The following is a 25,780-nucleotide window of genomic DNA, read 5'->3' as shown; positions in this document are numbered from 1 at the left end:
TGATAAATAATTTGGTAATAAAATTAAAATTTATTTTTTTACCACTTTATTATTGAGTAATTTTCAGCTCCGACGTTTTGTTTTCTAGATACCCTTCATCAATTTACTATTTATCAACTTTTTATTTTGCTTTTTAGTGCAATGATGTGCCACACTTGTATGAGTATGGGATATTGATAGGTTTCCTCTATTTAATGTGTTATAGTGTATAAGACAAAAACTCTACATATATGAAAAAATAAAAATGAGGAAATACCTAAAAAGTACGTTTTTATACAATAATTAACTTTCTCATTATTGTGAATACATGTATAATTATTAGAAAAGTATCCTAAATATAATTGGGGCTTTGTGATCTATAACGGCAATCATATGATTAATTTTTTTAACCATATAATTTAAGGGATAATTATTTTTGGAACATCATTTTTGTATCACACTATTTTGGAGTACACGTGACAATGTCAACGCAAAATTCCAAACCCAACGATTCAGTAAAAAGTTCAAAAACCAATTTAAATAAAAATCGTTATTTCAAACTGTTTTAGGTTTTTCCAAAATCGGAATTTCTGGAATTTACAGCCAAATACACTTCTCACATTGGAATGTTTCCCAGCCAGTTATTGTTCAAGGACCGTTTAACCCTTCAATCCATTTACGAGAATTACTCTAAGATCGTTGTAGTCTACTACGTTTACATTACAGCGGCTATGTTTGCCGCCTTGATTGGACTGCTACAAGAACAGCCTTTGAGAATGGGAGAGATTTTCAAAAATGTCGCCACCACTTTGTTGTGCAGCGTTTCGTTAGGCCGAATGTTGGTACTGAGGCTAAATCCGGCTTTTGTCAAGAATGTCCAGTATATGATTGAGTTTGAAAGAATTATCCAGTCGACCGAAGATGATCAAGTAGATAGATGATAAAATTGTAGAATTTCAGTTTTAAAAAAGTAGATTTTGTTGCAGGTTAAACAGATATACAAAGCGTACGGCAAGCGAACCAACTTGATTGCTTATTCTTATATAGTTACGGTGTTTTTTATGACATTTTTTTATATTTTGAGACCGTTTCTGTTGGGAAATTCCGATTCTGATGTCTTGATAGATGGTGACTATAAAAGTTTTCCAATGTCCATGTGGTTCCCGTTTGACAGCGAAACATATTACTGGGTGAGATACATATAGAAATTATGTGAAGAAGTAGCTAGTTTGTGATTGGTCAAAAAAAGCAGCTTTCAGCTTGCTGCTTTTTCTTGACCAATCACAAACCACGCACATGTGTTACATCAATTTTAGGGTGCGTTGACATGGAGTTGCGTCAACACCATAGTCATGGCATCCAGTGTGACTTCAAACGATCTTTTCACTTATCTCTTATTAATCCACCCTGTAAGCCAGCTGAAAATTCTCCATCACGTTCTACGCAACTTTGACGTTTACCTGAAAAAAATGAATGAGTTGTACAGGGTGGACGGTGTGAATATGGACGCTTTCACTTTAAAGGCTTGCGATGATGTCTACAGAAATATCATTGAGTATTAAGAAGCATTTTCAATTACTCCTCTGATGTAGTTGTTAATGGTGATTTTTAAGGTATACCAACAATCTGAATGCCTGTCTTGGGGTTTTTATGATTATTGATTTTCTACAAAGCTCTGCAGTATTTGCCTCTGTTATAGCTCAGTTATTTTGGGTATGTTTTGCAAAAAAAACTCAATTACACTGTAAATTAAGGTGATTTCTTGCAGAATCAACCGTCATTCAAGTTTTATGCTTACGTTTTCTTATATCTTTTATATTTGAATCAAAGAACTTTTGTGAACTACTATTATTCAAATGAAATATGGTATTTGGTAGGTTTTAGAGTAAACACCCCAACAAATTAAGTGATTGAGGTGTTTTAGAGTGAAAACTTAAGTTTTTCCTTGTGGTCCAATGATTGGTATAAATTTTCTTGGGAAGCAAAATACATAATGAGATTTTTTCTGTTGAGAACCAAAAAACCTTTGAAAATTAATATTGGATCTTTCGGTTTTATGAGTCTATCCACTTATCTTGCAGTAAGTATAATTACGTAAAAAAAACTGGTTTTAGGTAAGTTTTACTTATTCAGATTCTCAAAGCAACTTATTCCTACATTACACTGCTTTCCAGTGTAAAAGAATAATAAATGAAGTATAGTGTGGAAATACGTAGTCACTTTTTGAACACCTCTCTACAAACATGTAGTAATAAATGATTATTAATAGCACTAGAAGGTTTTTAATTACTTGGTTAAGGGGTAATCCAAGGTATCAATACGTTTATTTAAGAAACTTATAAAATTTGTCACAGTTTAGTATAAACGACTTCTTCAGGTATTTTCTCAATTTCAATTAACAATTTGTTGCCTTTACTTCCGGACTCTTGTACGCTAAAGTAACCATTAACAGCCTCAGCCAAATCTGGATTTGCCAACACGCTTACGTGGTTTCCTTCGAAAGCCCTAACTTCCACAGGATCACAGCAAAACCTGGATAAGCCGTAGTCTTCTTCAGACAATTCCATGCTGGGTAAATAGGGTTTGAAGAGCACAATTTTAGAACGAAGCTTCATATTCGGTTCCCATTCTACGACCGCTTTGAGCCTTTTATAGAGACCGATTGCTACCGAACGTTGGTGCTCAGCTGAGTAATTAGTTTTGTTGCCCACAATTTTTTGAGCTAGCTTAATGCGATCTTCTAAGGTTGGCAGTTTTAGTAAGGATTCCTAAAAGTATGACATTATTCAAAATGACTAACAGAGAAGTCCTTGGAAAATGGTAAAAATTGTAATAAAACTTACCACATGTTTAGATATGACCTCATAAGAAACTTGCATAGACATCAAATGTACTAATAAACTAACTTGGAACTTGTCGTCAGACTCCACTTCCAGCATTTTGGTTAAGCTTTTTAAATAATCCGGAGCCGAATCAATGCAAATTATTTTTCCCAAATATCCTTTTTCTTCCAGTAATGCGGCTACCTCCAAGGCAACCACGCCACCAAACGAATAACAGACCATGTTGAAAGTTTTAGACTGTTTCAACTTGTTTTTGATCAACGGTAGGTAAAAAGCAGCCATTTCCCTTATGCTCTCCTTCTGAGTATCATTAGGGTATTGCAACCCCACTAAATTGGCTTTAAGGTTTTTGTACAAAGGTTCCATAACGGTTATCACTCCCTCCACACCAGGGAATAGCACTACAGTGGGGCATTTTAGGTTTTCAAGTCGGGTGATCGGTAATTCTGGTAGGTTGGCGGTGGCTTCGTTCCCCATGTTACGCAGAATGACGTCCATCCCTCTTAAAGCTCTTTCTGTTTTCCTAACGCCTTGGTTATCATCAGCATTTTGGTCTCGTTCAGCCTGGATTTCCATAAGTTTCGCGAAAGTCATGGTTTTGATATCAGATCCTGTGAGAAACACGTCGTATTCCCTTTCTAGTGTTTGTTTAATTTCCACGGCGGTCATAGAGTCCATTCCTACTTCAGCTAATGTGGCTTGCAGTGAAATTGCTTTTAAGTCTTTCACTCCTAAAATATTATAATACTGAGTGATGCTGGTAGACTGTTTTTAGAAAATTACTACCAAGTATGTGGGCTACAGCTTCTACAACATTATCAAGTCCGCTTGCGGACTGTCGTTTTTCAGCCACAACCATACTGGACACTACCGCCGACTCGTTTTGTCTTAACAAAACGTCCAAAACTTGAAAACAGTTCGATATTCTTTGCAGTAAAGTTCCCCCGATCGCTCTTTCACATGTATCGTTTTGAAGTTCAGCAACTAAACCAACCTAAAACAATCTTAAAAGTCCAGAAAATTATAACAATTTAGCTTCAATTTACATCTCCTATTGCACCCCATTGAATAGCTAAACCAGGCAAACCATCACTCCTCCTCTTCTCGCATATCCGTTCCATTACGGAATTTGACATTCCGTAATTGCTTTGCCCAGCATTGCCTCTTCCACACGAGACCGAGGAAAAGACCACAAAGTCCCTGTAAACAACTAATTGATTACTAAAAAAAAAACAACTATAAGTAAAAGAAAAACCTTAATTGTAAACAAAGTAGCCTAGAAGCTTTGTCAAGAAACCGCGTGGCAATAGCCTTAGGTTCAAACGATTTTTTGAATGTCTCTGCACTCTGATTGGTTAATAGGCCATCTTTCAAAATAACGGCCAAATTAAAGATGGCGTGCACAGGTCCTAGTCTGCTGGCAGCACTCAACAGTTCCACACAGCCTTGGTATGTTGTAATGTCTTTTGTGGTTATATCCAGCTCACAACCGTACGATTTCCATATTCTATAACAGTAAAATCTAAAACAGACCGTCATGACTGTGGAGAAAACTTACGCAGTTCTGTAAGCCTGGTAACCGGTTCTAAGTCCGGTCCTGGATGTTAAAACTAGTTTCCTGCAACCACGTAAAACCAACCAATCTGCCAGTTCCAGACCAAATCCTCCCAGTCCTCCGCATATAATGTAAACCTTATCACTATCGCAACTATACCTAAACCTTTAAGTGTGAAAACAGTGACAGAAATTAGCGTTAAAGTAGTGTACTTAGGTAATGCTGGAAACAAAGACACTGTTGGTTTAAATTCCTCCTGGCGGGTTTGTATCAAAACTTTTCCAGTGTGCTGTCCAGTGCTCATGTACCGGAAAGCTTCTTCAACCTGATTCATCGCGAACACTGTCCGGTTTAAAGGGCGTACAGTCCCACTTTGCATACCTTGCCTCAAAAGGTTGAGCACTTCGAGCTTGACATGGGAATTGTATTGGAATAAATCGTCTAACATGACTCCTAAAAAAATAAGTTATGCTATGACTGTGACAAGTCATGTGCAAAATGTCACAGCCAAATGATAACTTAGCTGCTTAGGGTGTCTATAAATATATCGGCGCAAATAGCCTTAAAACACTTGTACAAGCCTCTGGCAAATTTCAATGACTTTAGAGGCCTCTGGCACTTTTTAGAAGGCTTTCAGTGCCATTTAGAAGCCACTAGCCTCTGGCACCTTTTAAAAGGTTGTCAGTATCATTTAGAGGTCTATGGAACTTTCAAAATGGTTCTAGAGACCTCTGACAATTTAAAACAACTATAAGCGAGTTATGGACGATTTTCTGGAAAAGTGCACTGAAATTTAGTCTAAATTAGGGATTTTTTGGGCCTACTATACTAAAGGCGATCATTTTAAATTTTGCTCCAAGTGACTTTTTTAACTAATTTCAACCTGGGGAACACAAATCTGACGTTCATTTTGCTCTAACTGACACCGTTTCGGAGGTGACCTTGAAATTATGTCAATTTTGACACTTTTTAGGGCGTGGCACCTTTGCATGATGACATTTTGACAAATGACACTTTACGTTATTTTTGTACTATTAACCTGAAGGTATTTAGGCAGTTGAGGTTAATTTTAGAAATAAAAAATTTTCTGAAAAAAATCAGAAGGTGGTGTCACCCTTGAAATTTCTTGACAATTAATATTTTTTATTTTTCAAGGTCAAACGGTGCATGATACCAAAAAAGTGTATTGAAGAGAAAAGTTGCATCCCATCGGTGTGCATTTGGGGTAAAATTTTCAAACCTCTAACCTAAAACGTTCCTGAGATATTGAGCAAAAACTGCAAAAAAAAGAGAGTCAACTTTGACGTCCTCTAGCGGCTAAACGGGGCAACTTAGCCGTGCCCGCTGAACGTCACGTGTTAGCATCATTCATAAGCTTTCTTTTGTTATCCGGTGGTTTTATACAGGGTGTTTCAAATAAGCGAGTTATGGACGATTTTCTGGAAAAGTGCACGGAAATTTAGTCCAAATTAGGGATTTTTTGGGCCTACTATACTAAAGGCGATCATTTTAAATTTTGCTCCAAGTGACTTTTTTAACTAATTTCAACCTGGAGAACACAAATCTGTCGTTCATTTTGCTCTAACTGACACCGTTTCGGGGGTGACCTTGAAATTATGTCAATTTTGACACTTTAGGGCGTGGCACCCTTGCGAAATAACATTTTGACAAATGACACTTTACGTTATTTTTGTATTATTAACTTGAAGGTATTTAGGCAGTTGAGGTTAATTTTGAAAATAAAAAATTTTCTGAAAAAAATCAGAAGATATCACCCTTAAAGTTTCTTGACATTTCTAGTTTTTAATTTTTCAAAGTCAAACGTTGCATGGTACCAAAAAAGTGTAAAGAAGGTTAAAGTTGCATCCCATCGAGGTGCATTTGTGGTAAAATTTTCAAACCTCTAGCCTAAAACGTTCCTGAGATATTGAGCAAAAACTGCAAAAAAAAGAGAGTCAACTTTGACGTCCTCTAGCGGCTAAACGGGGCAACTTAGCCGTGCCCGCTCAACGTCACGTGATAACCTCATTCATAATCTTTCTTTTGTTATCCGGTGGTTTTATACAGGGTGTTTCAAGTAAGCGAGTTATGGGCGATTTTCTGGAAAAATGCACTGAAATTTTGTCTAAATTAGGGATTTTTTGGGCCTACTATACTAACGGCGACCATTTTAGATTTTGCTCAATCAAAGTGGCTTTTTTAACTAATTTCAACCTGGGGAACACAAATCTGACGTTCATTTTGCTCTAACTGACACCGTTTTGGAGGTGACCTTAAAATTATGTCAATTTTGACACTTTTTAGGGCGTGGCACCTTTGCATGATGACATTTTGACAAATGACACTTTACGTTATTTTCGTACTATTAACCTGAAGGTATTTAGGCAGTTGAGGTTAATTTTGAAAATAAAAAATTTTATGAAAAAAATCAGAAGGTATCACCCTTAAAATTTCTTGACATTTCTAGTTTTTTATTTTTCAAAGTCAAACGATGCATGGTACCAAAAAAGTGTAGAGAAGGTTAAAGTTGCATCCCATTGAGGTGCATTTGTGGTAAAATTTTCAAACCTCTAACCTAAAACGTTCCGGAGATATTGGACAAAAACTGCAAAAAAACGAGAGTCAACTTTGACGCTCTCTAGCGGCTAAACGGGACAACTTAGCCGTGCCCGCTCAACGTCACGTGATAGCCCCATTCATTAGTTTTCTTTTGTTATACGGTGTGTTTACACAGGGTTTTTCAAATAAGCGAGTTATGGACGATTTTGGGGAAAAGTGCACCAAAATTTCGCTCAAATTGGAAATTTCTGCTTTCGAGGGGGATGGTCAAAGTAAGGCTGCTAGAGCAAAAACAATTGAATATCGATACCGACATTTTACATCAAGTAGGCCTAGAATTTGACGTAGATTCCAAAAATCAAATAAAAAATTGGTCACCCCATATGAAAAATTATAAGTTTGGTTTGTTGCTCAAATTTGGGACACCCTGTATACTGATCTAGGAATAAAGTGGACGCAAATATCTACAAGATTCATATTTGGTAATTTTTTGATAAAATGAAAGTTAAACAAGTTACGAGGTGGTTAAAAATTCAATGAATGAAAAGGTTTAAGATGCTTGTAGAAGGCCTTCAAAATGGCCGTAGAGGCTTCTGGTATTTTTTTCTGTGTATAGAACTGAAAATAGCTTCGTCTAATGAAATGAAATAACAGTCAGAAGTCACTGAACAGAGTATATGTGTTACAGAAAATGTGCTACTGTTTAATCTCTCTCTCTCTCTGTATAGTAATAAAAGAATTTAAATAATCAGACTTACCATGAAAGCTGGCCCCTTTACTCAATAACAAACCTTGCAATCTGTTATTGTTCGCCAAATCAAATTTGCCAATTTCCATAAAACGTCCCCCATGTGCCAAACACCTGACAGAAGCAATCAACTTTTCCTCGGCTAAAGAGTTCAGCACCACGTCCACTCCTCTACCTCCAGTCTGGCTCATTATAACCCCCTCAAAATAAGTGTTCCTAGAGCTAGCTATATGACTATCTGCAATGCAATTCTGAACGTAACACTTTTTCAGTTGTTTTTACTTTGTTAGTTACCGGTAAGTTGAGGAAACCTCTTCTTTAGAAACTCTCGTTTTTCTTTAGTGCCTACAGTGGTGTAAACGGTGCAACCGGCGTGGAGGGCTAAAGTAATGGCAGCTTGTCCCACTCCTCCAGTTCCCGAGTGGACTAGCACCGACTCACCGGCTTTGAGTTTACCTCTCTAAAACCCACCTCAAATTAAAAGCATGCATAAACAAGATGAACAACAAAACCTTGAACAAAGCCAAGTAACTGGTGCAATAGACCACTGGAATAGTGGCTGCTTCTTCTAAAGTTATGAAATCTGGGATTTCTACGATGGATTCGGCCTCAACGTTCAATAAAGTGGCACATGCGCCTTTAGTAACAATTCCAAAAACTCGTTTTCCGCTGTAACATAAAAACAGTCAAAATAAGCTAGATATTAGCATTAACAGAGATAATCACCATTGAGTAATTCCTGAAAACTCTAAACCTAGTAAGCATTCCTGTTCTCTTCTATCCCTGTTGATAGTATCCACACGAATTCTTCCAGAAGCAATCATTAAGTCTTTGAAGTTCAAGGAGGCGTAATACACCTAATATGCAACATGGTGAAAAATAAAATAAAAAATAATTATTTATTACCGAAACCAGAACTCGTCCAGGCTGAAGCTTGTCGTTCCAACTTAAAGGTCCTTCCAACCATCTCAAACTGGATAAATCACCGGGCACAACCGAATTCATATAGCAGTGTTCCAGTAGGTTATCTCCGTTATTTTCCAGCAATAAATGTCGGTAAGTCCCCCATTGACCATTTTTCAAGATATTAACAGCCAAATTTTTGCTTAGCTGCTCTTTATAAAACGGATGAAAGATATCAAACTTTGGAGATGAATCTGGCAGAAACACCAACTTGGTGTTGTGGCCGCCTAAACAGCTTTCCTTACAGAGTGACCAACCAGACTAACAGTTAATCTCACCAGGTTCCCTTCTAACACATGCCACCAAACCAAGGAGACCACTAAGAGGTTCTCCTTGAGCATAGGCTATGACTACTTCATCTTGGTTTAGAGCTTCTTGTAGTTTAGGTAGCCAGTCAAAGTCTTTAGCAGACACTTTAACCTGAAAAAAGTTGTGAGAAGAAATGTTGATGATATAAAACCGTTTCTACCAGTATTGGTGTATGCAACTCGCTTTTCTTCCGAAGAAACACCAGTTGTTCTTGACCAATGAAGAAGGTGGTAACTACGACCAATTGATCGTTACTAAAAGAGTTCAGGTCAAAGTCTAGTGACTCTCTGGAGAGAATAAAGCCGTTGATTTTAGTAGCTATCAAGGCCGTACTGAGTATCTGTGGAGTTTGATAGTAATTTTTTTGATGAAAATGTAGTGTAATACCAACATTAGGTCTTTGCAGTAGTTGAGAGGCTACTACTAGGTCACAGTCGACTTCAGTGAAGAGTTTCTTGTCTTCCACCTTAACATTGTTAAATTTCAGCGGTTTTTTGCTTAAAATTGTGATTTCTGGTTGGATTAAGGGTTGATCAGCGAATGCTTGGTAAAGGCTCTGCCCTATAAGGATGTTTTTTAATTTTATTTATGTTTGTGTGAAGGAGGGATCACTCATCACCTAAAGGTAAACATTCTTCCTGGGTGCTTTCATCAATGAGTTCCACTGCTTTAACGTGGATAGACTGTATATTTTCCAATACAATTTGCGAGTTAACTCTAGTGGCTTGCTCTAAAGTCAATTTAGCCCGATTAGGAACAAATACGTGTTTTTCCAGTACTGGAACCGCCAGGTACTTGCGTCTAGGTATAGAGCTGGCTTTCAGTCCTCTAATTTCAATCCCACCACACCTTTAAGTGGGTAAATTACTTTAAAACAAAAATTTGTTATGGGAAAACAAATATTAACCTAACAATGCCGGAAGTTTTGTACAAATAAACCGGAAGTTCCGGTCTCTCTTCTTTCAAGCTTTTGGCCAAATGCATATGCTTTTTAGGGTCGATATATAACCGGTCGATACCAACTGGAACGTAGAGCAGTCTGGTGTCTGATTCCAGAATCTTCAGTTGGAGCATATTGTCGATAAAGGTGATCCAGTTGCCGTTCCACGTGATTTGACCGACTTGGACACTGCTGTCGTAACTTTGGATGCAACGAAAGTCGTCTCTAGAAGTAACACCAAAAAGTGATTAGTGACTTAATACAGCATATGTTTTACTCACTTATAGTTGTAACCTCTTAGTTTGAGTTCCTTGTACACGTCTTTAGAGTTTAAAATTGGAGTCACGTGATTGGGCACCCCTGTAGGTAAAGGAAAGGGAGCCATTTCTTCCTTGGGCTCTAGTCTGATAATACCAGTTACTACAGGCATACCACCTAAAAAGTTTAATTACGGTTATTTATATACAGTGCGTTTTTTTTAACGCGCAACATAGGATTTCACGTGTTAAATTTTTAAGCCCATGTTAGACCATGTTGTTTTGGAACTACAAGTATAAAACTTGACGGGTGGCTGTTTCGTACCCTGAAGCTTAAGTAAGTTTACCAATTCGGCCTAAAAAGTGATTAAAAACTTGCAAAAAATCATCTTTTTTCGAAAAGATTTTATCTTTCCATACTCCCTGTATGTATGATAGGTGCTTGTTGTTTTTGATACTGGCACGGCAGGTAGCAGGTAAAATTTGGCGTAGAAAGTAAAACAAGTTGATCATTAACTTTGTATGAAGAAAGTTAAGAACAAAAGAAGTATTTTTATAAGTGAATTGTTCAAAGTGACCTCCGTTTGAAGCCAAACAGTATTCCAAACAATCATAAAATGCCTTTTTGACGTTCAAAAGATGTCAGGTCTTGATGCAGTCAAAATATGTCACTCTACCTGCTACCCGCCCTGCCAATATCAAAAACAACAATGCATACAGGAAGTATGAAACGATAAAATCTTTTCGAAAAAAATGATTTTTTGCCAGTTTTTAATTACTTTTTAGACCAAATTGGTTAACTTACTTAAGCTTCAGGGTACTAAAGACACACCCGTCAAGTTTTAGACCTGTAGTTCCAAAATAACATGGTCTAACAGGGGCTTAAAAATTTAACACGTAAAATCCTATGTTGCGCGTTAAAAAAAACGCACTGTAGAAAGATCATTACCGTAGCTGAATAACAAATAAAATATTGGAAATTGTATGTTTTGTCTTAATATCTCTGTGATACTCCACTGGTTTTTTAACTATTTTTCGGAAATTACTATTTAACTCAACTCACTTTCGACTACTTCAAATTGTCCACTGCCTCTCTGGATCATAACTGCCAATTCTAATTTATGATTTTCCTGCACTGAACACGCTCTAATAAATTTGCAATTCTCCAGCACCACTTTAGTGTCAACTATCATAAGTCCATGGACGTTCGCCAGAGTCTGCCAGACTAGTTGCAAATAACCAGTGGCGGGAAACAGAATCCTTCCTGCAAGTATTCATTTATACAAAAACGTTTTTACGGCTGTTATATACTAGCATGATATCGTTTCATTACATAGTTCCCTTTAAATTACGCTGCGATCATAATTTCCCACTTGTGCATGACTAGACAAATGCTCATATCACACTAGAAATATAACAAAAACATTTTGATTATTACCATCAATCACGTGACCACTCAGAAAGCTATAGCCCGGATCATTCAACATCACTTTGACACTGGCCTCTTCCAAATCGAGTTGATCGTCGCATTTATACAGGGTGACCCACCAATCTTTGTGATGTTTCCATATAATTTTGGGTGAGATCATTGGCGTGCCGCGACATACTGGGAATTCTACCGTGGGGTAAATATTGTGCAACTGAGGACTGAATCCTTTTTCGTACAACCTAAAAAGCACAATTTGCGTAATTAGATAATTCTTTTGTGGATCCTAATTTAATTACCATCCTAAAGACTTGAAAAAGTCGTTTATTGTGGAGCCAGTATTATTGGTCCACAACTTTGAGGGTGCTTGTTGTATAAGTGAGATCACATTTCCAACTCCAACTTCCAAAATGGCGTCATTTCTACTCAAACTAGCCTGGAGATGTTCAATAACTACTTTCAAAGAGCTGAAAGAGCTTATAAAAGAGTCTGAAGACAGTTCTGATGAAGTCACCACAACTTTTTTACTAAATCTTTTAGGTCGATTCAGAATACACCTCAAATTTTGCTGGAGTTGTGACGCTACAAATCAGAAAGTGATTATCGCTTCGTATAAAGAGTTAAGATCATACCAATACTGTCAGTTTTGGAGAATATAACCGATATATCTTCACATTCAATACCATGGGTGTTTTGGGCTATATTAGCGGCCCACGCTATACTAATTGCGCAATCTACAGCTTCCTTGAGGCTAACAACATCGTCCCAATACGCAGCCACCAACAGCCCTAAAGACAATTGATAGTTCAGTCCGACAACTTTTTCCGGCACAATATCGCAAGCTTTGATAAGATCAGCTAGTACGACGTGAAGGAAGAAGTTTGACAAGATTTTTTCCATCAGAGTTTCATTGGGTTTTGTCAACACATCCAGTACTGTAGGTCCTTTGGTTGTTAAACACTTTTGGAGTCTACAGTGATTGAAAAAATTAAACGTTTGCATTAAGTACGGTTGTAGCAAAAATACTTGTCTATTGTTTGTAGCACTACAGGCAAGTTGATCAAGGTACCAACACTGTGCTTTAATTTATCACTCACAGGTCCAAAGCACAAAACCAAATGTGGAGTTTTGGAAGCTGTAAAAGAGCATAAACGGGTAATTTCTCCGGTTTTACTGGCCAGTATGTATCCTCTGTATAAATGGCCTGGAATGTTTATCCTTGCAAAGCATAAGTGATATTAGAATGGAGAATCTCCAGATTTAATTCTATTTACTTAAAAATTTGATGGAGTAGTCCAACATGCTCCACGTCCACTTTATTAGCAATAACATCATCTAGGAGAACCTCGACAGCCTCTTTGGTTCTTCCGCTGACGCAAACCAATCGGGTGACGCCATCTTTGGATTTCGAATGGTTTGGTTTTACCTTGGGGTGGTGTTTTAAGAGAATGTGACAGTTGCCTCCTCCGAACCCGAAACTGTTTATTCCTGTCAATAAATGTTATACAGGGTGGTTAGTCCTTTGTTGAAATGACGATCAACAGCTGAAATAGCTCAATTTTGAACGCCTCTAATTTTGAATCACATACCAATTAGTCCTCTATCATCATTAAAGGGAGTATTTTCAGTCACTACTTTGAGTCTCCCATCCTGCAAAGCTTTGGATTCGGATCTCGGCTGGTTAAAATGGATGTTTGGAGTTATAAATCCACTTTCCATAGCCAATATCACCTAAACATTTCTCATAGTAAGTCCACATGGGCAGTATTTACATAAATCTTTTGCACACATATGGTATCTAAATATTACCTTTGTAATAGAGCAAAGACCGGAAGTCGGTTCAGAATGTCCGATATTCGACTTAACGGAACCGATCAGTAAAGGTGTCGATCTTCCAGGAAGAAAAATTTCTTCGATGGCTTGCAATTCTTCCGGATCACCCACCTTAGTGCCTGCATCCATAAAAAAAGTTGAGAATATAGTAAATGAGCAGATTGCTGAAGATTACCGGTGCCGTGTGCTTCCAGAAAACTAAGATCTGCAGGTCTGACAGACGAGCACTCTCGATAAAATTCCTTGAGAAGTTTTACCTGCATTTCACCCGACGGATAAGTAATGCCGGAATTCTGACAATAAAATGCAAGTTGAACATTAAATTGATACATCCTGTATATGTTGATAACATCATATTAGAGCCACATTTGGTTAGTGTTAGCAGTGTTCACTGTGAGTTAAAATCACTTACCTTATACCCGTCACAGTTAGTTTTAGCATGCAAAATAGTGCAATAAATCCGTTTCGACTGTTTAGCTTTTTGAAGTAGAATCGCAGAAATTGCTTCTGATCGGGTGTATCCGTTACCAAGTTTATCAAACACCTTGCAAGTACCGTCCATACTTAAAACTCCCAATCTAAATCAGTGTGCTTATAAAATTTTACCAAATTTTTTTTTATGTAAAATACCTGGCAAACTGTAAAGACACAAAAGGATGCAAACAAAGATTAGTACCGGCAACGATAGCCTGATCACATTTGCCCATTCTTATTGTTTTGTAGGCATATTCCAGTGCATACAAAGAGCTACTGCAGGCTGTATCACAGATAAATGACGGCCCTTTCAGCTTCAAAAAGTAGCTAACCCTATTAGCTAGCATAGATCTCTGACACCTAAAATTAAATCGTTAAAACTTCTCGTTCATAATAAATGATTCTATATGTATACCCAGTAAGGGCAAACCCTTGAGGAATTAATTTATCTAAAAACCAACATTTTTCACTTTCGCTAAAACAGGAACCCACAAATACTCCAGTATTGGAACCTTCCAATTCTGACGGGTTCAATCCGGCATCTAAAATGGCGGAAATTACTGTTTCCAGTAGAATTCTCAACATCGGATCAGCTGAGTTGGCTTGACGATGATGAATCCCTTTTTAAATCAAAAACCGGGTATAGAGAATATTTAATTAAAATAACAGTAGCGCAGAGAACAAACCGAAAAATCCAGCATCAAACTTGGAAATATCCGGCAGCTTTCCAGTTCTTTGGGGTATTTCCGGATGTCCTGGTTCCCATCTACGAGTATCGTCGCTCACCATGTCCACTTTATTGATCAAGTTGTCCCGGAATTCGTAAACGTCCTTTGAGTTTGGATATTGTCCAGACAATCCTAAATTTGTTAATATAATAGTTATATGTAATAGAAAAAATAACGGACTTCTTACCAGTAATCACTACTTCTTCTCCAGGTTTTGGATTAGCCAACATTCGTCCGAACTCAATAGATTTATCCACCATTTCTTCTCCATGACCCGGAATTTGGGATGTCATAACGAATAAACCGAACTGAACTAAGGAAATTTCAATACAAACTGAAAATTTGAAAACATCTCTGACCTCTTATATTCTTGGAAGAAAATTTATTTAAAGTCAAAACTGAAAGAATTGATGAGCAGCTCAATTTTTACACTTATTATACAGGGTTTCCAGAAAACTTTTAGCACCTTTTATTACTATATATTGGTTGCCCGTTTGCAAGCACTCAGAGGTTTTTTAACTCACATTTCTTAAGTGATGTTAGTTAAAAGTAAGTGATATAAAACCAAAACAATTTTCCAGATTTCTAAAATCTTCTTCAAATAATATGTCGCTGAATTCACACCAACTCTGTATATAAGGATTATTTTTCAGATATTCAGTGACAACGGATAATTAAGAAGTAAACTGTCCTATCACAACAATAAATAACCGGAAACTTTTAAATTAACACATATGTTTGTGTTTATGCTTGACCTCTACACAATGCAGGAAGAGCAAATAATTTTACTTTTAGATGCAATTAATTGGAATTGGATTTTTGGTAAAACAACACACAGTTCTTTGTTATGTGCTTAAAAATGTAGATATTTGAATCGATTGTAGTTCCGGAAGAGCTGGAAACATGAAATGTTAAGCGGCAGCTGAAATACATGTGCAGTATTTGCGTAAATCTCAGTGAGTAGTTTGTGATTGGTAAAAAAAGCAGACCAATCACAAACTACACAAACAGTGCTCAGATTTACGTAAATGATGCATAATATTGAAATTTTTATGATTTGATATCAATCAATGTGACTTTAACATTGTCATTTTTATTATAAAACATGTCTGAAGCTCCTGATGAATGCAAAAAACCCTTTTTGCTGTTTAATATTTGTTTTAGTTTACCCGATTTTATTGAGTTCTTTTATATGGCATTATGTTTTGCAGCTTTCTGTTATGACTCGACTTTTTAATTATTTATTTTAATTGAGGTAAGTATAAAACATACTTTATTTTCGTATTCATTTAATGTCAGCTAACACTGTTTTTCTTTCAAAAACTACAAATAAGCGAGATTTACCGGGAAACAGAGCATGTGTCATAATTTGACAGCCACTTGGTCCCTGTGACAGTTAGAAGATTCGTTCAAACGTCAAAATTTAGCCCCAAACTTCTGCTTCCCTTTTCAAAAATAGATTTTCTTGGAAAAAACGCTAACATCTGAGAAATCTGGCCTAGAATACTGTTGTGTGCACGCTAAAGTTAAATACAAAACTGTAGCGTTTTCCAATAATTGGAAATAAATGATAAATTAAAATTTAAAAATTAATTTTTAATGATAGTGAGTTTTTGATACATATTCATAATATGTATGTACATAACTAAAATATAACAGAGCACATTAAAAATATTAAGTAGAAAAATAAAACTTTATTAAAACCTACGAACTTGATTACCAGAAATGTGATGAATTACCTCTAATCTACTTTTGTTACTAATATTAATAATAAAATGATTGAATTATATGGAATAATAATTTTGAATATAATACATAAATTAACATAATTAAATTTTTCCACCCTAGTGCGGAAGAATAATTTCTTTACGCACTAGTGCGGGAAAGTCTATATTTCGAAAACAAAAAGTGCGGAAACGTTTTGATCCCGGAGAAATCCCCTGAAAAAATATTCACTATTTTTTTGTAAAAAATCCCCAAATCTGGCAACCCTGAGCCCTACCATAATAAATTCGAAAACGATTCACTGATTTTAAAATGCAAGACAACTCATCACGTGACAAAGCCTTCCTACCTACAGGAGATAGTCACGTGGAACTTGCACCACATCGTCGCTGTTTTGGAAATGATCATAATTGTCAATTACACATAACGTTAACCTCACTTTTTTGTTGTTAAATTGTTGAATTAATTAAAAATTAAAAACAAAAATACTAACTGAATAAAATAAGTGTAACAGAAAACGTAATTTCTGTGGTATACATTTGTCTCGAAAATTCGTCTAAAATGGCAAAATCGAATAATTTCTATTTTGATCAACACTTCGGCAATCCCAATATAATCAACCTGGGCCATGAAAGTCAGGTAATGCAAAAAAAACAAATGAACTTCTACCATCAACTTCAGTTTTGTCAAAAAAAAATACCATTTTCGTAAAAAAACAATATTTTTCAGTTTGATTTAAATCCTCACATAACATTTCCTGGGGATTTGGGCATGGAGCAGAACAATGGGGCTGGAGACTGCTCTCAGGGTATTGACAAGACCAAACTTATCGTAAATTATATACCCCAGTTTGCCACTGATGAGGATTTGGCGCAAATCTTTTCACCACTGGGACAGATTGAGAGTATTAAAATTATGCGTGATTACAAGACTGGTTACAGCTATGGCTTTGGATTTGTCAAGTATTTCAATGAGCAGGACGCCGCCAAAGCTATAGATGTGTTGAATGGCTTCAGTTTCCGGTAATTTTTAGTATACACGGTTGTTTAGCAACTCTACTTTTTAAAATCCATAGAAATAAAAGGTTAAAAGTTTCATACTCAAGACCTCCAGGCACTGACATGAAAGATTCAAACTTATACATAACCAATCTCCCCAAAGATGTAACTGAACAAGATGTAGAGAATTTATTTAAACAGTATGGTGAAATAGTTCAGAGGACTGTACTGAAAGACAAACACACTGGAATGCCTAGAGGAGTTGCATTTGTCAGGTAATGTACTGTTTATGCTCATTTAAAGTTGTTGAATAGTGTTGTGGCAGATTTTCAAAAGGCGAGGAAGCCCAAGCTGCAATAGCAGATCTGGATGGTAAAATGCTGGAAAATGCCATGTTGCCACTTAGTGTAAGAGTGGCAGAAGATCATGGCAGGCAGAAGGCTCAGTATTTAGAAGCCTGGAACCCATTAGGCGGTGCTTTAGGGACCAGGGGTAAGAGACGACGTTTGTAGTTTTTTACTTCATGCAATTTTGATGCTGGATTTTGATAAGAAAACCTGGAATCTGTCATTTAAAAAATAGCTTTAACATGCATTAGAAATGTGCAAGAAAAGTATTTAGAGTAGGAGAGAGATAGTTTTAGAAGTTTTAGTTCCATGCATTTTTATTTTTCTAATTCTTTTTTTTTTTCATTTCAAATTTGGTAGAACTGTTGTAGTGAACACTGATAAGCTGTGGAAGTCTTCAATAGAAATGGTTTATTTTATTCTACCAATGCTCTTATTGAAATATTTCATCAATAGCAAAGGAAGAAACAAATAAACAATAAATCTGCTTGCATTTCACACTAAATTCACTACAGTCTTAAGTTAGTCATCTTTTGGAATAAAAGATTGGATTGAAATATCTTTTTATAACTTGTACATATACCCTGTATGCTGCAAATACCAAATTTGAGAACTAGTTAGGAAAATTTCTTATATAAATCCAGCAAAGATTTAACAATACAACTTGAAATTTGAAAAAAACTACAAAATGATATTAATAGAGATTTGTGATTTGTATAGTGACACACTATTTATGTATTTTTATTTTCTGGTTAGGCATGTAATTATTTATTTTTGTATATAAAATGTTGTAATTTATAACCGTTTAGGGTCGCTCCGTCGACGATTCTAGCCGAATGAGGTATTCCGAATATTGATTTGCAATTTTCTAGGGTTTCCGGCCTTAAGAACCGCCTTAATGCCATTCAGAGATTTAACCGTACCTGCGAGACCCATCCTGCCCAGTAGATTTCCCCGATTTCCCACGTTTCCGAATCCCAACGTGCGAAATTTGGGGGCCGGGGATACATTTTTCCAAAATCCATTTTACTATTAAGCTTTTCACCTCGGATGTTTTTGTTAATTTAACGGTTTTTGTTGATATGACTTTTCGTCTCGGAAAACCTGATTGGGCCCGGATCTGGTGCAACTTGTTGGAATTTTGTGTTTTGTTGTATATTGTAAGTTTTTTTTTGTTTATCCATCTTTTCCAGTAAGGGGTTTTCGAGGCGTAAAAGGAACTGATTTTTGTTTTTTTTTTCTTAAAGAAAGACTGTTTGTTTTCGTGCTGGCACAGTACATATGAGTTGTCCTTGAATTTAACTGGTAAAAACCCATAACTATTAAAACTAACTGGACTCTAATAAACACAACCTAAAAAGCATAAATAATATCTGATTTGTCTTAAAGGTATGCTAGTTTTTGCCCTTTACATTTAAGGACATCCCTTAACAATCCCTATACCCATTTCTACCTAGAACGTTGCAAAAAAAATCCCGTTATCTAGAGTCTATTTTTTAAGTAAGATAAGAAACAAATCGACATTTTTTTCCCACCGATTTGGTTTTAAAAATCGTTTAAAGCAAAAAATGTACGCAGCAAATTAGAGCTGAATTTAGGGTTTTCTAGCAGCTGTCGATTTTTTCTTAGAACTTAGAGAAAAAATACTTGTATAATTTTACTTTTTAATTGACGTAAGTAAAGAAATGTGAATATAAGTTGTTGATAATACACTGTTTTATTAGTCTATCAAATAAAAGTTGCAAATAAGCATTGAATGTCTTCAATCCCACCTTAGGTAAACTGGTAATATTTAAAAATAACTTATTTACTGAAAATATGTTTAATTAAAGATTTGTACAACTCATCGAGTTAAAAGATACATAAGAACAATCACTACCGGCATTATATACATAATTCCTATATAAAATAAAACCTTAATTATATAATCGCTCCTCTTCATAAGCATTTCGACTGAAGCTGTTTAATTACGAAAAAAAAACATAAAACGTCAAGGAGTGCGACATTTGCTTATAAAATGAAAAACGTACAAAAACCGACGTAGTACAAAAGTTCGTTTATTTTTATCTGTAATACCTATTTCTTCTATTTTTGTGCGGGGAATTGCTCCTCGATCGGGAGTAGCTTTTCCTCTTATGGGATTTCTTGTGGTTTTTAGGCGATCTGCTGCGAGACCGGTGTTTTTTAGACTTTTTGTGACGTCTTTCCGGCGATTCCGATCTGGAACGGGACCGTTTTTCCGTAACCGGAGGCGGCATATGATTTCCGGAACGACTAAAATATGAAAACAAACCACTTAGATTAAATTGTATACTACTTTTGTAAAGTAGAAATTAACCTAGCCTGCCTAATGATTTTACATTGAAATGAATCTAGTGTAGTACCTATTTTTCCGATTTTTGTGCGGTGAATTACTCCTCGACCTGGAGTAACTCCGTCTTTTGTGGGTTTTCTTGTGATTTTTGGGCGATCTGCTTCTGGATCGGTATTTTTTCGATTTTTTAGTGTGTCGTCTTTCGGGCGATCTAGTTTCCGAGCGAGATCGTGACCGTTTCTCCGTCACTGGCGGCGGCATATGACTACCCGAACGACTGAAAACCATTTGTTTTTCGATTTTGTGTTCGCACAAGTTTAACATTCTACTATACACGCTGTCTCAATTATAAAGTAACTTGAGTGAGTACTTAACTACACAGAAAATCAAGGTAAATCATGATGACATCACAAATTCTTCTGCTACCACCAGACATCACTGTTGGGTTCTTGTCAAACTTATTAATCAAAAATTTCACTCTTGACGCGTGTTTAAGCTCTTGGAAAAAAACGGATGCATTGAAAATAAACATTAATACAGTGGGCTGGTGTTTTATTTCTTCAAGGTAAAAATCGCGTCCCAACAAAGCACCAGTTAGAAACGAAAGACTTGAATATGCAGTTTTTCAAACTTTAATGCTACATGCGTAAATCTCAGCACAGTGGGTTGTTTGTCATGACAGAAACTACCAACACTGCTGTGATTTACGCAAATATGTTGCAGATTCGGACTATAATTATTAATTTTTGTTGAAAAGTTTAAAAAGTGATAATTACCTAATAAATCCACCCCAAGCATTATGCGCTGAAGTCTTCTGGTCCTGATTATTGTTATTCGGTGAATTGCTCCCGCTCACTCCTTTCGCTTTGGCTCTCAAGTCTTTGTATTTCTCGCATAGTTGATCCACTTGCTTCTCTAATTCTTCGATGTTGGGCTGTAATCAGAAGACAATTTGTTAATTACAAAACATTATCAGAGACGTAGAACAAACCTTTGGTCTGTTGTAAAGCTTTAAGATTCTAATGCAAATATCCCGGATTTCGCCTTCTGTAGCACCGAAAATTGTGTACCAGTGGGGATTTTTGGGTAAAGGTAACTTGAGCTTTCTGGAGGTGAGGTAGATGCATGCGCAGGCTACAGTTTCAGGTTGGTACCGTACGAACACATCCGTTCTAAGCGAATCGTTCATGTAATTCCAGGAATACTGCATCAGTTTCTGGTTGTTTTGGAATCCTAAGACTTGCAGATACATTACGATGATCTGGAAAGAAATCAATTTTGGTGATATACGGCAATTACTTAAATAAAACTAGAGTACCTTATGCGGATGTTTGATGTGTACACAAAAACCTAACTCCTTCAGGACCCGCCGTTCCGCTTTAATAACCAAATTTTTCAAGTGGATATAATTCTGATCCAATATCACAGGTTGAATAGGTCTGCGAAGAAAGTAAAACAAATGGTTGGGGGCAACAAAAAACGCGAACTAACAACACAAAGTAGTTTTAAACTTTTTGAAGCACAACCTTTTTTGCTATATCGACTTATTTGACTAGTGTTACCTCATCCGGTTTGAAAGAGTCCTATTTTTTGGGTAGAATCTAGATGGTTGCCTGGACAAGACTGAGACTTTGTTCCTTTTAGAACCACCTACAAAAAAAGCTTTCCGTGTTAGTAGATATTGAAATAATAAAAACAAATTCTGAATGGAAGGCTAGTGAACTTCTCTCAGTGGAATGCGAGTTTCCGACGATGTCCTTCTCATCCAATTTCTTGTCGGTGAACAAGACGTTCGACACTTTTTGGTTAATTCAGGGTGAGAGAAGTATTAGGTTATTAAGGCAGTTTACAAATTGGAAAAGTTTTTGAATTTTATGGTAAGACCACATGTTTAATTTGTGATTAGTCAAGATAATGCTGCTTTTTTTGGCGATTTTGCACAGAAACTGCAAGTAACGATAATGAGAACATTCAGTCAACTTATACAATTATTAGTATGACCTTCCAAGAAATTGCAGAACTGTTTTACGTCATTAAAAGAAGTTGAAAGAGTTGTTTTTGTAAGAAAATAAACCAAAAGTGAACTGGCTTGAAAATGTCAACAAGATAAAAACAACAAGCATTGCTGAAATATACTGTCTTTGTCAATACCATTTTAACAGATGCTTCTTTTTTATTACTTAAAAAAACAGAGATTTCCTGTTTATCACTTAAAAATATATTTAAACATCATTAAATTTTTAAGAAGTCTTCAATAAGTTGTGATAAATTACTACTAGAGTACTAACAAATAAACAGATTGATAGATGACTAATTTTTTGAATATTAGGAATGATTTGAAAAAGAACATAGCCTTACAAATTTGATATTTTAACCTCTATTTGCACCGTCGTGTTTAAACTTTCATTAAACCAAGTACAAGCTAAATGTGGTTCAGACTGTGAATTTTTTTTTCCCTATTGTTCAGTCTGAATCACCCTTAACTTAAACTTGGATTAAAGTAAGCTGTTTAATACCCCTTAAGGCGACAAAAGACCAGTACTTTAATTTGTAACCAAGGCTTAACCCAATAGAAATTGTATACTATCAATAACAAATTGGTCTCTTTAAAGTGATTTTTAAATCATTCTATACTTTGATTAAAGCTATGCCAGACAATTTCTGTTAAATAAGGAATAAAATAGAACCAAAATGTGACTTTTTCTTAAAAAATTACATCAAACAATAGGAAAATATGTAGTAAAATAAGAATTGTAACAAACCCAGTATCTGTAGATAAAATTTACAGCTTATTGTAATATAAAAGGAGCCTTAATGACATTATTACGCCTCTTATCTAGCATTTAAGAAAAGAGTATCAATTTACCATAGCTCTGATGTTAAAAGCAAGAAATACATTGTGTCATGTTTTTTTATAACTATTTGCCATATTAGACAATTTCAAAGAAATGTTGTCCGAAAAAAGCTTTATTGGCTATACATGCTATAATTTGCAACTGATCAGATCAATTTTGGCATACATATTGTTAAAAAACGTTCTGCCTCAATTTTTTTCAATTTACGTTATGTAAAGCTTGATCAAGACTGCAAATTAGGTGGAATGAGTAAAATTATTAATTAAAAACTTAACATATGTAACAAAAAGTCCAACAGAAAATTGTGAAACATTAACTTGAAGAGGAAAAGGTTGCCAAAAAACTGGAAGTTTTATTTCTTGTCATATTTTGCCAAAATCACTATTATCATTTTTGACCTAATTCTGCTCTATCAATTTGTAAGTTATGTAGACAATTGCTTTGCAGATAAACTGGTTATTTGGTCTAAACAAGCTAAAACAATTAACTTTATTAACAAGTTTACATTGTTGATTTGCTGTTCCATAATATTGAAAATATGCACAAAAAAAATTGTAAAATCAAAATAATAGTGTGGACTAAAAAAATCAATTGGCCATCCTAAACTACTCCTTACTACATGTCTAGGATGGAAACGGTTATTTTTGGCCAAATTTAAAGGGTAGGCCAGGGCTTCATTTTGAGCACAAAACCTGAAACTCAACTATAAAAAGACAACATGTTGCAATATACAAAGTGTTTCTGAGTAATTGTAAGATTTTACACTAAAAGTGGCCACAAACTCCAACCACACAAGTATTACCTTAATTTATTTAGAAATTAAGAAAAGTGTCTCTAGAGTTTCAGTAGATTTAACCAGCTAAAATATACGGTCTTACAAGATTAACCAATATCATTTTCTTACCATATTTTCCAGTAAATATTAATCATTACACCACCATTTATAAAAAATGTTTAAACAAGAGTTTGAAAAGAAATCTGTGGCAAAATGCACTTCTCCAGCTCCTAATCTTACTTACCAAACATAAAACTGTTACTTTTCCAATCTGTAAACCTTAGCAGGAGAATCAATAATCTAAAATAACAAGGATTAATAATACCTTTAACAGCAAAAAAAAAAACATTCACAATAATTATACTGCTTGACAGTAATAACCTAATACAAACCTTGTTTAGTATTTGTTCAATCCAACTAGGACTTAATGTAAAAATTCCAAAAAATGTCGAACCACTTGCACTTAGAATGCTCACCCAGAGTGACAAGACTCTATATAGAGCCGACTCCTTGGGCTTCTGGTTTTGGTGTTTTTTTGACACACCCAGTACAATTTTTGGGGAGCCTCTGTAATAACAATATCACTTGAGTACCATTTTTATTGGAATCCAATAAGAAACAAAACCGATAGAGGAATTTTAGTTTAAAATTGGGGTGTAATCAAGTTTTCAGGCGATCCAACTTCTAGTTTAGTTACTCACTGATTTCAATGATCAGCCCTCCCCTACATGATTTGGGGGTTACTAATTGTAACTATGAACAATGCCACATGAATGGGAGCTAAATTTTTCTCAACTACAAAAGTTTAGCTGCCCCACTGGATTATTAGATGACCTGCTAATTTTTTAGGTTATTTTTACCAGTCTTGTTAGAAATGAGATTAATTTTATTCAAGAACTTAAACATTACATATGAGAAATTAAAGCAAAAAAGAAGTTAATAAATATTAGCATACACCAAATAAATTTTTTAAGACTGAAACTAGAAAAATTACATTTTAATGTATGTTTCTCATATAATTAGTAATTAGATCACAAAAATTGTTTTAATAAATTCTGCAGAAAATGTGATTTACATTATCTGTCATTGTATGAATAAAAATAATCAAAATATACAGCAAACATTTCCAAACTCACAAAAATAAACTCCTGAAATGAAAATTAGCTTGTAATACAACAAATAATAATCAGCACAAATTGTCCAGAAATTTAGTAAAAAAAGTTATGCTTCAAATAGTTTTAGTGATGACTTCCAAAGTACAAATCTTTAACAGTGAAATCATCACACATAAAAATTGAGTTAGTAGAAATAAATGTGATACTTACTTTCCAGAGTTGACCTGCCGAATGTGGGTAAAGACATTAACAACATCTCTAACCCTTCTGGGTGCCTCTTCAATTTTAGAGGCCAAACACACACAAGCCATAGCTGTGTGCTCAATAGGGTGACGAACCAGGCTTTTTGAATAATAGAACCGCTGTAGCAGCACTTGCCCAGTCGCCATTGCAACCTAGAAGAATGCGGCCAAAATGTGTGTTAAAAAGTGTTCGGGGGTAGGGTGTTCAGACTTTAGAATTTATTATAGAAATCAATTAAATGAAAACCAAGCTGCAACTCAAATTAGCAAAACGTAAATATAACAGATTTGGATTGGAAAATAATATTTTTACACATCACTACAGGAAAAATCAAAGTTCAGGGTTAGGACAATGACACACTTTAAGTAGTGTTAAAAAGGCAGCAACAGGATTTTTTTTTATAAAAGCTAAATAGTAGTGGGACTTACCTGTGGCAATTTAAGTAATATCCCCGCTGTTTGTATCAATTCACAACCATAAATCCGTAAATCGGTTTCAGCATCCACACTCAGGCCATCATTTTGTGATGGCGTGTTTAGGATTTTATCTTCTGGCAGTAATTGGTTTTTTAACGTCAGTAAAACTTTACCGTACGGTTTAGCATTGTTCTTAACAGGATTTACTTCCTTTTTCTCGTCCTTTACACTCATAATTTACGAAAAAATCAATTTTTTTCGTAAAAAAAGCACTGCAAAATGCACACTCGACGAGGAGCAACAGCAAAGACGACGCACTCGCACAAAATGGCGAACCATAATGACAACGTCACGTCAGGAGTGACAATGACAATCTAA

General features: G+C 35.5%; 4 protein-coding genes across 6 annotated transcripts; 2 read left to right on the top strand and 2 right to left on the bottom strand.

Moving 5' to 3' along the window:
* Positions 1 to 100: 100 nt before the first annotated feature.
* On the top strand, positions 101 to 2,250 carry LOC145727061 (odorant receptor 10-like). Its single transcript, XM_081976478.1, has 8 exons — positions 101 to 494; positions 549 to 908; positions 966 to 1,169; positions 1,296 to 1,534; positions 1,593 to 1,692; positions 1,748 to 1,852; positions 1,904 to 2,059; positions 2,113 to 2,250. Exons 1-8 carry the CDS (start codon positions 462 to 464, stop codon positions 2,164 to 2,166), a joined length of 1,251 nt encoding a protein of 416 aa, XP_081832604.1. The 5' UTR covers positions 101 to 461; the 3' UTR covers positions 2,167 to 2,250.
* Positions 2,251 to 2,286: 36 nt separating this feature from the next.
* On the bottom strand, positions 2,287 to 14,957 carry LOC145727046 (fatty acid synthase-like). Its single transcript, XM_081976436.1, has 32 exons — positions 14,802 to 14,957; positions 14,573 to 14,746; positions 14,302 to 14,506; positions 14,043 to 14,246; positions 13,825 to 13,990; positions 13,588 to 13,705; positions 13,389 to 13,531; positions 13,169 to 13,310; positions 12,854 to 13,067; positions 12,606 to 12,797; positions 12,212 to 12,549; positions 11,879 to 12,161; positions 11,592 to 11,821; positions 11,217 to 11,417; positions 10,178 to 10,331; positions 9,864 to 10,121; positions 9,576 to 9,805; positions 9,348 to 9,517; positions 9,117 to 9,296; positions 8,926 to 9,067; positions 8,591 to 8,874; positions 8,411 to 8,541; positions 8,197 to 8,353; positions 7,979 to 8,144; positions 7,695 to 7,922; positions 4,590 to 4,830; positions 4,381 to 4,536; positions 4,078 to 4,329; positions 3,869 to 4,022; positions 3,609 to 3,816; positions 2,823 to 3,553; positions 2,287 to 2,747 (listed from the first exon to the last, which is right to left on the bottom strand). Exons 1-32 carry the CDS (start codon positions 14,905 to 14,907, stop codon positions 2,328 to 2,330), a joined length of 6,978 nt encoding a protein of 2,325 aa, XP_081832562.1. The 5' UTR covers positions 14,908 to 14,957; the 3' UTR covers positions 2,287 to 2,327.
* Positions 14,958 to 16,762: 1,805 nt separating this feature from the next.
* LOC145727070 (sex-lethal homolog) lies at positions 16,763 to 19,392 on the top strand. The gene is made up of 5 exons (XM_081976490.1): positions 16,763 to 16,978; positions 17,069 to 17,361; positions 17,415 to 17,612; positions 17,663 to 17,829; positions 18,557 to 19,392. Exons 1-5 carry the CDS (start codon positions 16,901 to 16,903, stop codon positions 18,718 to 18,720), a joined length of 900 nt encoding a protein of 299 aa, XP_081832616.1. The 5' UTR covers positions 16,763 to 16,900; the 3' UTR covers positions 18,721 to 19,392.
* Positions 19,393 to 19,487: 95 nt separating this feature from the next.
* Positions 19,488 to 25,744, bottom strand: LOC145727055 (cyclin-L1). 3 transcript variants are annotated; one of them, XM_081976463.1, is made up of 9 exons: positions 25,415 to 25,740; positions 24,954 to 25,138; positions 23,873 to 24,195; positions 21,561 to 21,648; positions 21,317 to 21,437; positions 20,990 to 21,259; positions 20,775 to 20,932; positions 20,069 to 20,275; positions 19,488 to 19,958 (listed from the first exon to the last, which is right to left on the bottom strand). In XM_081976463.1, the coding sequence occupies exons 1-9, from the start codon at positions 25,634 to 25,636 to the stop codon at positions 19,748 to 19,750; spliced, it is 1,785 nt and encodes a 594-aa protein (XP_081832589.1). In that variant the 5' UTR covers positions 25,637 to 25,740; the 3' UTR covers positions 19,488 to 19,747. The 3 variants fall into 3 exon arrangements, with proteins under 3 accessions (XP_081832589.1, XP_081832590.1, XP_081832591.1); XM_081976464.1 differs by lacking the exon at positions 20,069 to 20,275 and having other exon boundaries at positions 25,415 to 25,744; XM_081976465.1 differs by lacking the exons at positions 21,561 to 21,648; positions 23,873 to 24,195 and having other exon boundaries at positions 25,415 to 25,737.
* Between the last annotated feature and the right edge of the window lie 36 nt (positions 25,745 to 25,780).

Source organism: Ips typographus, linkage group LG3, assembly GCF_016097725.1.
Source record: "Ips typographus isolate SLU linkage group LG3, UJ_Ityp_2.0, whole genome shotgun sequence".
Classification (NCBI taxonomy): domain Eukaryota; kingdom Metazoa; phylum Arthropoda; class Insecta; order Coleoptera; family Curculionidae; genus Ips; species Ips typographus.
This window is presented reverse-complemented; position numbering and strand designations above follow the sequence as displayed.

What these genes read in the sequence shown, in the direction of transcription:
- LOC145727061 (XM_081976478.1), top strand. Translation starts at nt 462, where the DNA reads ATGTCAACGCAAAATTCCAAACCCAACGATTCA. An exon ending in GTCTACAGAAATATCATTGA is followed by an intron (nt 1,535 to 1,592) that starts GTATTAAGAAGC and finishes GTGATTTTTAAG; the next exon opens with GTATACCAACAATCTGAATG. An exon ending in GTCTATCCACTTATCTTGCA is followed by an intron (nt 2,060 to 2,112) that starts GTAAGTATAATT and finishes TTACTTATTCAG; the next exon opens with ATTCTCAAAGCAACTTATTC.
- LOC145727046 (XM_081976436.1), bottom strand. Translation starts at nt 14,907, where the DNA reads ATGACATCCCAAATTCCGGGTCATGGAGAAGAAATGGTGGATAAATCT. An exon ending in ATGTGTTAGAAGGGAACCTG is followed by an intron (nt 8,875 to 8,925) that starts GTGAGATTAACT and finishes AAAGCTGTTTAG; the next exon opens with GCGGCCACAACACCAAGTTG. An exon ending in TTGTTTCCAGCATTACCTAA is followed by an intron (nt 4,537 to 4,589) that starts GTACACTACTTT and finishes TTAAAGGTTTAG; the next exon opens with GTATAGTTGCGATAGTGATA.
- LOC145727070 (XM_081976490.1), top strand. Translation starts at nt 16,901, where the DNA reads ATGGCAAAATCGAATAATTTCTATTTTGATCAACACTTCGGCAATCCC. An exon ending in ACCTGGGCCATGAAAGTCAG is followed by an intron (nt 16,979 to 17,068) that starts GTAATGCAAAAA and finishes AATATTTTTCAG; the next exon opens with TTTGATTTAAATCCTCACAT. An exon ending in AGAGGAGTTGCATTTGTCAG is followed by an intron (nt 17,613 to 17,662) that starts GTAATGTACTGT and finishes GTGTTGTGGCAG; the next exon opens with ATTTTCAAAAGGCGAGGAAG.
- LOC145727055 (XM_081976463.1), bottom strand. Translation starts at nt 25,636, where the DNA reads ATGAGTGTAAAGGACGAGAAAAAGGAAGTAAATCCTGTTAAGAACAAT. An exon ending in CGGCAGGTCAACTCTGGAAA is followed by an intron (nt 24,196 to 24,953) that starts GTAAGTATCACA and finishes TTGTTATTACAG; the next exon opens with AGGCTCCCCAAAAATTGTAC. An exon ending in ACATCAAACATCCGCATAAG is followed by an intron (nt 21,260 to 21,316) that starts GTACTCTAGTTT and finishes ATTTCTTTCCAG; the next exon opens with ATCATCGTAATGTATCTGCA.